This window comes from Orcinus orca, chromosome 4 (genome assembly GCF_937001465.1).
Source record: "Orcinus orca chromosome 4, mOrcOrc1.1, whole genome shotgun sequence".
NCBI classification, from domain to species: domain Eukaryota; kingdom Metazoa; phylum Chordata; class Mammalia; order Artiodactyla; family Delphinidae; genus Orcinus; species Orcinus orca.
Genome location: NC_064562.1, coordinates 136254603 through 136268030, shown reverse-complemented (window position 1 = coordinate 136268030; position 13428 = coordinate 136254603). Strand labels below are relative to the sequence as shown.

The window sequence follows — 13428 nt, the reverse complement described above, 5'->3', positions numbered from 1 at the left end:
ATGCAGAGCAAGAAGAATGGTCATTTCATTAACTAGTGCTGGTACAACTAATTATCTACATGGAAAAAAGTGAAATAATTATAGATAGTAATGTAAAAGGAAAGATAATAAAGCATCTTTAAATGAAAGAAGATAATATAAAATAAAATATTCACAATTGTGGAATTTACACAGATTTCTTAAACATGATAAAAAAAAATCACTATCCATAAAGAAAAATGTTGATAACTTGGTTCATTATATTTATATGTTATAATAAATGTATATGGTTACAAACTTCTATTCCTCAAAGACACTGTAAAGAGAGTAATTATTTTTTTAAAAGCAACACAATAGAAAAATTGAACAGATATCTGAATAGGCATGTCACGAAGGAGGATATCTAAATGCGCAATACATATATAAAAACGTATTCAACTCAGTCTTCAGAGAAATAAAAACACAATGAAATACTGTTAAAAACCCACCAAATTCTGGCAAGAATGAGAAGAAACTGGAATTTTCACACATTACTAGTGGAAGAGGAAATTGAAGCAATCACCACAGAAAACTTTTGGCAGTATTTACTAACAACAACACACACACATATTCTATAACCTGATAATTCCACACCTAGATATAAAGCAAACAGAAATGTGTACATCTGTGCAAGAATACTGATGGCATCATTACTCACAATATTTATACAATAAAATATAGCAATAAAAATGAACTAATGCTACAACTGAATAAAATGATGAAGCTCTCAAACCATAATATGAGAGAAAGAAGACAGCACAAAACAGGCTGAACTAATCTATGGTGTTAGAAGCCAGAAAGAGTGGTTGCCTTTTGTGCTGAGATGAAGAGTAGTGGCTGGGAGAGAATCTGATGGAAGTTCTAGGGCACTAATAATGCTTTATATATATAATGCTTTATATCTGGTTATATATACTTTGGAAAATGCATGGATCTTATAGTTTTTACACTTTTCTATACATGTTATATTTCAGAAAGAAGTTTATTAAAAAATAGAATACATAAAAAATGAAGTGAAAGGGAAAAAACGTATAAACAAAGCCACTATAAACAAGGGAGAAAAGAACAGGACTTGAGGAGAGACGAGCATTCCCTATGTTAATGAATCTGCAAGTATTTTTTACAGAATAGTTCTCAATGAGAGAATCACTATTCTGTACCTGTGTTACTTACTTGCCAATTCAGTACAATTCATATTTAAGCAAAGCAAATAGTAAAATAAAATATCATGTCATGAAGCCACTGAGAAGAGATATTCATTGACTATAAGTTACTCTTTCACAGGTACTCTTCTTCAATATTAGTTCTATTCATTCATTCAAAATATTCACTTAGAACTCCTAGACATAGTTAATTCATTCAACAATGCACTGAGCTCTTTTTCTAGAGTACAAAAGAGCAAGAAGGCAGATAAACCTCTCATAGTGCTAACAGTCTAAAAGAGAAGACATATGATAACAAGTTATTATTATATACTGTGTCAAGTATTATGACATGGAAAGAACAAAGTGGCATAAAAACACGTCAGGGACATCTAACTCAGTTTAGTAGGATTAGTGACAGTTTAGAGTTAGATAACCCTCACAGAAATCATTTAGTATATTCCTTTATTTCACAAATGAAGAGAGACTAAAACATGTATACAAGCTAAACTAGTTAGACCTGAAAAATGAGTTGATGTTAAACTGCTAATATGGGAATTGAGGCCAAAGAGGCAGCAGAGTATTCAAGGCAGAGGGAACAGCATATATAAAGGCCTAGGGGGGCTTCCCTGGTGACGCAGTGGTTGAGAGTCCGCCTGCCGATGCAGGGGACACGGGTTCGTGCCCTGGTCCGGGAAGATCCCACATGCCGCGGAGCGGCTGGGCCCGTGAGCCATGGCCACTGAGCCTGCACGTCCGGAGCCTGTGCTCCGCAACGGGAGAGGCCATAACAGTGAGAGGCCCGCGTACCACAAAAAAAAAAAAAAAAAAAAAAAGGCCTAGGGACAAGAATGAGCATAACACTTCAGAGATGATGCATCCCTGAAGAACAGTAAAAGACAAAATCTCTGTCCTTAAAGAGTTCACACTTAGAAATATGAAAGAACATGTTTTAAATAAACCTAAATCCATCTCTATTCGTTTGTAGATAATGTGAGAAGACGAAGTATGGCACACTGTCAGAAAGGGAAAAAGAAAATAAGGAAGATTACAGATTTGCAAAAGCTGTAAAAACATAACAAGGATACTGGAAATTCCTACCAGAGCCCTTCAGATTCTTTCTCAGTATGAGGTTCTATGATTCTAGACACTGTACAGAGGTACTGTATTTTATACAAATGCTATTCTTGAAAATAACATAAGTTGAAACAGAATTTATATGAATTAAATGTATATCAGAGCTTATAAAGTTAAAGATCCTTGGAGCTATCATATTAATGCAAACAACCCTCCATGGTCCTAGATCTGCCACTAGCTCAGATGTCACTTGACATATAAAACTTAGCTCCTCTGGCCATCAGTTATGTCATTTATTAAATGGAAAGATTAAAATATATCAGTATTTTCTCTAAATTATTTTCAGCTTTACTTTTTTATTTTTATTTTTTTGGAAAAGGTAGTCTTTTTAGTAACTGCTTTTGTCACCAGGTTAAGTCATGCAGTTACAAAGTAGTTAGAAATTTATGAAAGGATATTATTGTTACAAAAAGAAAAGCTCGGGCTTCCCTGGTGGCTCAGGGGTTGAGAATCCGCCTGCCGATGCAGGGGACACGGGTTCGTGCCCCGGTCCGGGAGGATCCCACGTGCCACGGAGTGGCTGGGCCCGTGAGCCATGGCTGCTGAGCCTGTGCTCCGCAATGGGAGAGGCCACAGCAGTGAGAGGCCCGCAAAAAAAAAAAAAAAAAAAAAGAAAAGCTCATTCTTACATAAATAATATCTAGTACTTCACTGGGACACTACTGTTCAAAAGGCCCTGGCCAAACAACTCCCAAACAAAACAACCCCAGGTTGTTTCCAGCCCATTGGGAATGAAGCCATGTGCAGAAAATTCTATGATGCTAAGCTTAAATTATTGGACATCACCATTCCTCAGGAGGCCATACTAGAATCTATGGCAAGAAATTAAATTTTTAAAAATACACATATTTTTATAAACCAGAAGTAAACAACTAGAGGAGCAAACGGACACATGTACATCATCAAGGAATACAGCTTAGGGCAAGCAATCTATAACATTTCCTTTCATTGCTAAGTTTAATTTTTAAAATGTAAACAAAAACAGAACCAATAAAACTATGTTAAGAAACACAGCGTTGAAACAAAAAAACAGGTGTAGCTAATTAAATGTGTCATTTTGCTTTCATTATTTTATGTTCTAATGATCTCAAAAGTTTTGAAATGGGAAACAAGTTGCAACGAAGAGAACAAAAGACAAAATGCCCCAGGCAAGCCTAATGCCAACACATTCTTTCCGGTATATGACATGTTCTCCTCAAGCCCCACATCACTATCCAGATATAATCACTTCTAGACAAGAGCAATTACTCTAAATTCATGCTCTTCAAGACCATCTGCTCCATATTCAATCAACAAACATCTTGCTCCATGCATATGGCATCCTACAATTTTATACTTAATTCTTGCTAAATAATGATGTTATTTTTTGAGCATGCAATTAAGTTCCTTCCTTAGAAACTAAAATTCATCACAGGAGTAATAATGTTTTTTAGAATTATTATCTACCCTACAGACAATTATATAAAGAAGTAACATGAAACACGGGCATCTGGATCTCAGATTTGAGTTGTAAAAGTTAGGCATAAAATTTCTGAATAGTATATTCAGGCAAATGAAGACTGAAAGCAACTATAAAAATCTAAGTCTCTCTTTTTAAAATATACTTTCCTCAAAATATCAGAGTTCCAGAAATGTTTTATCTGGAGTCTTTACTCTCCCTCAACTCAGTATTAAGTATAGACAAGGTGATAAGTATTACCTGATATATCACTGGGAGAGTTCCATTTCTCACTCCTTATTCATAGAAAAGAAATTAAACAGAATACTCTCAAAGAGGGTATTGTGGTTCTTGCGTTATTTATATTACAAATGATTGGTATAACTTAGACTGACTGCAGAAGCCAGGTCTATTACGAATCCCCTATCACTTTTAAAAATTGCTTTTAAAAGTAATAGCACTATGGAAAGCACCCTGGTCTCAAGACCTGAATCTTGGGCCAAGACTTCACTAACTGCTTGAGCTTGGATGGATCACACAGTCTATACTCATCTGTGAAATAAGGGAATATACTAAATGATTTCTGATAGGGTCTTCTAGTTCTAAAATGACAGAATTAATTCACTTCACCAGTCCCAGGTTTTAACAAACTTTCCTAAAAATACAGCTTATAGTATCAAAATTTTAATATCAAATTATTTATTACCTGGCTTACCAACCCTATTAAAATGCAGAGTTAGGGGCTTCCCTGGTGGCGCAGTGGTTGAGATTCCGCCTGCCGATGCAGGGGACACGGGTTCGTGCCCCGGTCCGGGAAGATCCCACATGCTGCGGAGCGGCTGGGCCCGTGAGCCATGGCCGCTGAGCCTGCATGTCCGGAGCCTGTGCTCCGCAACGGGAGAGGCCACAACAGTGAGAGGCCCGCGTACCGCAAAAAAAAAAAAAAATGCAGAGTTAGGAACAAAAAGGATAGTTTGCTTATAGCACAATTCTTGTGCCAACAGAGGTTGAAGATCTATGGCTTTGTGGACTAGAGCAAGGTCCAGGTAAGAGGAGAGGAACCAGGAAAATAATGAAGGAATATAGTCTGATATGATTTTGACTTGGGGTGGGGGGCGGGGGGGCAGCAGGCCAACTATATTTGTCCCTTTTTTTGGAAAGTACAAAAACTCTAAATAACACACCATTAAAACTGAAAAAATAATTTACAGTCACTATCTCTGTTCCTTCAACTTTCAATCACCCCTCAATTTATTGCGATCTACTAGAACTACTCTCTTCCAAGGCCCTCATGACCACGCAAGTACTAAGCACTTGATGTCACTGTGGTCTCTATACTGTCGATCCTGGCTCCACTATTTATTTCCTGTGTGATCTTGGTGAAGTTCCATAACCTGTCTGACCTAAGTTTCTTCACCTATAAAATGAAGATAACCATATAAGGAATGCTGTAAGAAATCATTAACACGTGTGAAGGCACTGCAAACAATGGATGGCACCTTGTAAGTACTCAATTAGTGGTAACTAATAATATATTATTTCTAATTACTTCCTCCCTGAATCTTCCTTCATTTGAGTCACCACTTTTTTTGGGTTCTCTTCCCACCTCTCCAGCCACCCCTCAGTCTTCTATACCAGATTTTTCCTAACAATTCAACCTTTGAATGGTGGTATTCCCCAGGATCCCTTCTTTCCTCAGTAGCAGGCTAAAACCTCCCTGATCCTTCGCAAATACAACACAACATATTATAATTTTACGTGTTACACTGCTGCACTTCTCTGTGCATCTTGAGCTCTAAGAGGAGAAAGTCCAAGTCTCTCTTATTCACTGACGTAGTCCCAGCACCAAGTGCAGTGCCTGGCTCAATAAATGAACGAAAAAATGAACTCTGTTCATTCTCTCTAAGTGACTTCATTCATTTCAATGGCTTCAGTCATAATCTAACTGGTGACAACTCACTAAAACATAGATCTAACCAAGACTCTCATCTCCAAAACCTGCAATTCAAAATCCTGCAGCTTAGACAATGTAAACAATAAAAAGGGTTAGAAGGTGGAGGACAGAGTGGGCAGGAAGAAGACATCGCAACAGTCTAGACAAGAGCAATGAAAAATAGTTAAAAATTTTTTTTTAAAGCTGAAACTCTGAATAAATTTTGAAAATAGAGCTGACAGGATTTGATAAAGAGTAACAAAAAAAGGAATCAAGAATAACTCTTAGGGGGCTCCCCTGGTGGCGCAGTGGTTGAGAGTCCGCCTGCTGATGCAGGGGACACGGGTTCGTGCCCCGGTCTGGGAAGATCCCACATGCCGCAGAGCGGCTGGGCCCGTGAGTCATGGCCACTGGGCCTGCGCGTCCGGAGCCAACGGGAGAAGCCACAACAGTGAGAAGCCCGCGTACCGCCAAAAAAAAAAAAAAAAAAAGAATAACTCTTAGAAGTAACTTTTTTTTAGAAAGACTGATTTTTTTTTTTTTAAATTAGAAAGAAAACCTTTCCTTAGGTTTTCTACTTTTATAGCCTTGGCAAGGCAACTCAGAAAATTTTCCACTAGTCATAGTGGAAAATTTACTTTACTATACTTTACTTTACTACTATAAATTTACTTTACTATAAAGAAGTAAATAGGATATATCACTTAGAGCTTAAACAGAATCAAAACTACCACTTGTTTTTCTGAAACAAACCACTCATCTCCAGTCATTTCAAATGAACAGCAGAACTAATATTAAGATACCCAATTCACTGACCAAAAAAAATTCTACTTCTCATATAATATCCATGTTTACGCAGTAGGAAAAATCCTAACATCACAAATATAACTATCACTATATTTCAGAATTACAAAACAGAGGGGAAAATTCATTGTTTTATGATATTATATTGCATAATTACTGCCTATTTATCCACCTACAATAATGAATAAAGATATGATCCCTTATGAAATGCATTAATTAGAGGATAATCATGATACATACATCAATTTAATTTTGTTGCTCTACTGCAGGGCTAAAGTGGACTCACATGTGGGACGACGTGGGTATGGGAGGGAAGAGACTGTAACTCTGACTATGTATGACAGGAGAGCTCTCACATTCAGCAAGAAAATCTGTCAGGGAGGCACCCCCAAAATAAGCCATATCTATTTCTAGTCTGCATATTTCTATTGATGGGCAAGACTTTTACTGATCCAGATTCAGTAAAAGTCACTACTCTAGCAAGGTAAAGGATTCTGCTAGACTTCCCTGATACCACTTGTACTACAGTAACCAAATACTTCATAAAATCAGGAATACTGTCAAAATTCAAATAAGCACCTACCAGAGAAGTGCATAAATACACATAAAATATGAAAATTTTTTTTAAAAAAAGAAAGTGACACTTACCAAGGGCCTGTATAAACCATGAACACTGCTGTCAGGTTATACTTCTAAACCTCATAAGAACTCTTTTAAAAATGTTATACAAAAAAAAAAGTTATCCCTATTTAGCAGATGAGGAAAGAGTTCAAGAGGTTAAATGGCTTGCCCAGTGACTCCCAGCTGATAAGGGATAGTGCTAGCATTTGAAACTAGAGCTCACCATAAGCCTTCCACAAAACCCTACTATTTCCCTGCACCTTATTTAAAAATATTGAATTTTTAAAGAATCAACATTTTAATTCTAACTTAGAAAATAACATTGGCAGAATTCAAAAATGGTGGAAAATGTTAGAAAAAGAACCTTTCTTAAGAACTGGACTGTACATAGGAGATCCTCCATAAATTCCTGTTCAAATAAGCTAGTGAAGGGTGGGAGGGAGAACTAACAGCTATAAATATCTGAGAACCCTGCTGCAAGACAGATAACATTTTCCATTTCACAAGAAGTTATGTTATAATAATTAGATTCAGTATTTTTACTAGACCTACGTAAGTGTAATAATGACAAAATCATTGTTTAAATAAGAGTTTTAATTCTTCCTGTTCTGTGATGGTATCTTATCAAGGCCCAAGCATTTGGTATGAACATGTTGAAATGATGTGTAATCAACAAGGATGCTAAAGATAAATTCTTAGAGATGTGAAGCAAATGCTTCCTTCCACTGTTAACAAAATGACCGAGACCTCTTCTTGAAGAAATCAAGCTCTATTTATATTCACTCTCCTGAAATGGCACAGGCAGCCTTAGAAGGATAAGTTTATAATAAATCCCTGGATTTGGAAAACATTGTTGCTAAGCATCTTCTAACATTCAGCAGAGTTTATATAATTCATGTCTCCACTGCATAATTAACATTTCATGTTTTCTAAAAAAGTGTGGTATGCTTATCTATGTTGTTAATTTAAAACATTATAAATTTTGAGGGAATTAATAAAAGGCTATACAACTAATTAATTAGAAAGGCAGCCTAATCCCAGGAGGGATAAAAACATAGACATTAAATGTCAGGATGTGTCAGAGTTGAGCTTATAAACAGCTTGTCTGCTTGAGATAAAACATTTCAAAATGCAGCTGCTCTTTGCTTAAAAAGGTGAGCTACAAAACATTAGGCTTTTGGACAAGTCACGACTTATCAAACCACACTCTAGCTCAAAAATTAATTATAAAGAAAACATAACATTTGAAAATCAGTTTCACACCCAACCTGCAACATTAAACATTATATCTGCTCAGATAATAAGAGATCCAATTGTTGAAAGCAATACTACAGTAGTATTTCCAACTTTCTTATTTGTTATGGAGACAAAGTTTAAAAGTACGGAAAATATTCAGTAACACTAGAAAAAAAGATTAGAAAAGTTGAGAGCAATCACACTGCAAAAGACACAGCATCACCCTTACAAACTCTGGAATAGATTGCAAACCTTCGGTCCTCTGGAAAAGCATGCACAAACATATATATTACAATGATTTTGATCTTTTGTATTAATAACCCATAAACAATAACCTTAAGATTAACAAAACAATCAGTAACATAGTTCACTTAGGTTTTATGAAATTCTGAATCACTTCAATGTATGTAATTACTAGACACCTGTGCACCATTTTATTAAAAACGGCATAGCCTCCCCAACTAGAAGCCAGTCCAGGAAAAAGGAAAACCACCAGACAGCCAACACACCAAAAGCTCAAAGAACATACATGTCCACAAATCATAAGCAAGCAAATGTTCTAAGAAAAACACATGTCTACATTCCTACTTGTATTCTTAAGTGTTAATCCTTAACTACTTCCTTAACTGTGGCTTTCTTTCAGAATTATTTTTCATTTTAAAGTTTTATTCAGAACCATTATATATACCTGCAAGACAAACTAGGATACTCATTTTCTCCTACAGTCAGAGACTAAAATGATACAGTAGTATACAGTAGTAGTAGTAGCACAGTAGTACATTACTATCACATAAAAACTCTAGGAAGAAACTCAACACTATCAGTGAGAGAGTCAGAATTACATTACCTAAACTAAATGCAGTTATTTAAATCAGTTACAGAGAATCTCCAAAAATCAGAGAACAGGTTGGCCTAGATCAGTGGTTCTCAAAGTGTAGCCCTTGGACCAGCAGCACTGATTATCACCTGTAACTTGATAGAAATGCAAATTCTTGTACCCCAGCTGGACCTACTAAACCAGTAGCATGCAGCCCAGAATTGTGTTTTAACAAGCTCTACAAGTGATTCTTATACAGGTTTAACGCAGGAGAACCACTGGCCTAAATTAATGATACATTTCCTGTTCACAGGGAAGTACAAGACTGGCTACTTCAAATCACTTGGAAAACATTATAAATACTGATTCCAGTTCCCCACCTTCTTTATTCAATTAAGTATGGAAAGTGAGTGAGTGTCTGTGTGTGTGTGTGTGTGTGTGAGAGAGAGAGAGAGAGAGAGAGTGTGTGTGTGTGTGTGTGTGTGTGTGTGTGTGTGTGAGCGCGCGCACGCCTGCATGGGAGTGTGCATGGCTTCCCAGGTGAACCTGAGGCATAATGAGGTTTTAAGAACCAATGACCTGGGAATTCCCTGGTGGTCCAGTGGTTAAGAATCCGCCTTCTGTTGCAGGGGACGCAGGTTTGAACCCTGGTCAGGGAACTAAGATCCCACATGGGCAGGGCAACTAAACCCAGGTGCCTCAACTACTGAGCCAGCGCGCCTCAACTAGAGAGCCCAGGTGCTCTGGAGCCCGTGCGCCACAAGGAAGATCCTGTGTGATTCAACTAAGAGCCAACACAGCCAAAAATAAATAAAATAAATATTTAAAAAATTAAAAAACAAAAACAGGGGTTCCTACCTTTAAAAAAAAAAAGAACCAGTGACCTATGTCAGTGGCTCTCAAAGTGTGGTCCCCACACCAGCAGCATCAGCATCAGCTGGGAACATATTAGGAATTCACAGGTACCAGCCCAGACCTACTGAATCAGAAACTCTGGGAATAGGGCACAGCCAGCCATCTATAGTTTACTAAGTTCTCCAGGTGATTCTGATGCACAATAAAGTCTGAGAACCTCAACTCCAAGTGATCTGTCTGGAATTGAGAACATGTGAAATGAATCTGAATTCTGCAGAAAAGAATAAATAAGAGACAGAATTAACTTGTGTACTCAGGAATACATCTCTTGGAGCTGGAGTCTCTCACTTTCCTCACAAATTTGGAGGTCAAGGTGCCTTATTTCCTAGATAAGCCAGTGGGAATTCTCAAGCTGTCCACTTACACACAGCACAACTGGTGAACAATGAAAATGCCTCCTAAAAAGCACTGGTTTTAAGCAAGACGTATTTAAAGTCTACAGTCAGAACCACAGCTGAGAAATCTTGTCAGTGGGAAGACAAAAACTGACTGGAAATGTTCAAAAAAATAGCAGCAGTTATTTAAGGCACCACAGAATACTACCTTGTCTACTGCTACCTATGAAGGTAGCAATAACCACTTGGAGTTGTTTCCTTAGCACAGAGCAGGGATTTCTAAAGGCAAGAAAGGACAGGAGGAGATGAAGCTCAACGGAGGTTTAAAGACAAAACTAAACTCAACTCTGAAGTGAATAAATATTTTTATTACTCTACCAAGAGGAGTGGAGTGGTAATTACATCTCATTATGTCTCCCAGTTTTCACATACACTTCTCAAATATGTACTGAGCATACTGCTTCTAAATATTAAAATTTTACCATGACTCTTTTGGTAAAAAATATGATTCTAACTTTGTGTGTAATTCTAAGGTCAGTGTAATAATTGTGACTGCTTCTACTTGTCCAAGGACACTTACTATGTTAAAAGAAAAAAGGGAGGGGGCACAGCAGTTCTAACTTCCCTAGGTAGTCATTTTAAAAGACTAAGAGCCATCCAACTTTTCCCCTAATAACTCCCCTAAATTTGAATTTAGTTAGAAGGCAACATTAAATGTTCAATTCTTTTTACCTAGAACTAGGAGAATACGTAGTTCAAATTTACTGTATAGCTGAGTTTTTTCTTCCTATGCTCAATGCACACATTAGGGGTGCCCTTGTATATTCAATAAGTGAGATATGCCCATTCTATAGCATTTGGAGCAAAATTCGACTATTTTTAATTATAGAGTTTGAGTTGTTTTATCTTTCCTTCTGAGTCACACTATTAACCAAATGTATAAGTTAATCAAGTCCTTAGTCAGACTGTTTCAATGAGAAAATGCAGTTAACTTCACAATCAGCATTAGTCTGCTTTGTAGCATTATTTCTAAGAACACTGTGGGAGAAAGCCCTGACTAACCACCTAAGTTTAAATCGTTCAGACACAAAAGAGAAGACAATGAAGAGTGGAAAAGCCAGGTGTATGAAAGTAGCTAATGAGGCCAGGCCAGGTTTAGTGCCTAACTTGGGTACTTCCTTGTTATGTTCTAGTTCATCCTATCCTTCCTATCCTTCTTCCCTGCCCCCCTTACTTTCTTCCCTTCTTTTTTTCCATTTATTTCTTCTTCTCCCTTATATCCAAGGAATGTCATATGTACAAAGGCACTTAAGTATCATCTACCACAACCCCCTCAATTTACAAATGGGAAAAACTAAGGCTCAGATAAGGCAAAGAACTTGCCCAAGACCACAAGATTGATTTTAAAGGTATTTTCTACTCAAAACCCATTTTCTACTATACATCCCTGCCTCTTTAGAAAAATCTCTTGCAAAAATTCTAGCACACTGTTCTTAAGCTTTATTCTGCTATATAAAGTTAGAGAACACGACTGCATAACACAACATACACTAGTATTTAAGACAGTATACACAAAACTACATATTTTCCCAACTGGACACTTTAATTTTAAGACTAATCTTTTTAAAATTACCTTCTCAAAATCTGATTCATTGCTAGATTAGGGGAAACAGAAGATCAGTTAAATACCTGAAAATCTGAAATTATTAAGTCATATTAACAGCAGTTAATATTTATTTACTGCTTGTATATGCCAAGTACATCCTTTTTTTAAGTGTCTATTTTTATGTGTATATTTTTATTTTTAGGAAGAGGGATTAAGAGTGATTCTTATTTCATTTGTATAGTTTTCTGAATTATCCAGATTTTTTTCATAAAACATATATATTTTATGATTAGAAAAAAATTTAGCTATTTCCATTAGGAAATAAGTGAGATATAAATTATCAGTTTGTAAATAAACCAGTTATTAAATCCATCAGTACAGAGTCACTACAGCAAATCACTCTCACCTGCTTCATTACACAAGGCTTTCAAGTCTGCTCCAACGTATCCATGAGCATTATTTGCCAGCTGTAGCAGTTCAGCTTCAGTGAGCAAATGGGGGACCCTTCGAAGCAGTTTCTCGAGGATATCTAGCCGGTCTTGTGCATTCGGAACTCCAATCTCAATTTCTTTATCAAACCGTCCAGGTCTTCGAAGTGCAGCATCCAAAGCATGGGGACGATTTGTGGCCCCAAGAACCAACACCTGTCCTTCACTTCCCTCCTAACAAAACAAAATTAAAATATATTACAGGGACTTCCCTGGTGGCGCAGTGGTTGAGAGTCCGCCGCCGATGCAGGGGACATAGGTTCGTGCCCCGGTCCGGGAGGATCCCGCATGCCACGGAGCGGCTGGGCCCGTGAGCCATGGCCACTGAGCCTGCGCGTCCGGAGCCTGGTGCTCCGCAACGGGAGAGGCCACAGTAGTGACAGGCCCACGTACCGAAAAAGAAAAGAAAAAAAATATATATATATAACATATTCTTCTAAAAGTAAAAAAATTTAAAAAATACACACTCGCTATATAGACAAGGATAGATCTAACTAGGCTAAGTCCTATCCCTTATTTCTCAAATTTTGTCATTCATCCCATATTTCCCAAAGCTCAGTCTAAATGCTCCCTTACCTAGAAAGTTTTCCAATACTTAACTATCTACTCTAAGTGATGTCTCTCCCACTTCTAGCATCTTAACTACACAATTCTCATGAATAACAACATATATACCCTATACCATAGTTTTAATTTGTTTAATTGTTTTAAGTTGTCCTTTTCCCTACTTGAAAGCAAAGATTATGACCTACACGTGTTTCAAACAGAACAAGGCTCTATTAGGCAGTTGTCTAAGAAATCTTCCTCACATTCGCACTGTTTCTATTTTGTTTTGATAAATATTCAAATTCCTGAAAATACACAAAATATAACCAACACCCAAGTATAATATACCCTTGAATACATACGGATTTTTACTCTGAGAATAAAATCTGGAA

The 13428-nt window shown here is 37.0% G+C and overlaps 1 protein-coding gene across 3 annotated transcripts in view; it reads right to left on the bottom strand.

Moving 5' to 3' along the window:
* Positions 1–13428, bottom strand: part of SPATA5 (spermatogenesis associated 5) — a 351881-nt gene that overhangs the window by 320949 nt on the left and 17504 nt on the right. For all 3 annotated transcript variants that reach the window (XR_007477250.1, XM_033419372.2, XM_004265109.4), the window contains exon 9: positions 12409–12664. Coding sequence is in view for 2 of the 3 variants with exons in the window: in XM_033419372.2 (XP_033275263.1) it covers positions 12409–12664 (256 nt within the window). In the remaining variant the exon portion in view is untranslated. The remainder of the gene's footprint in view (positions 1–12408; positions 12665–13428) is intronic.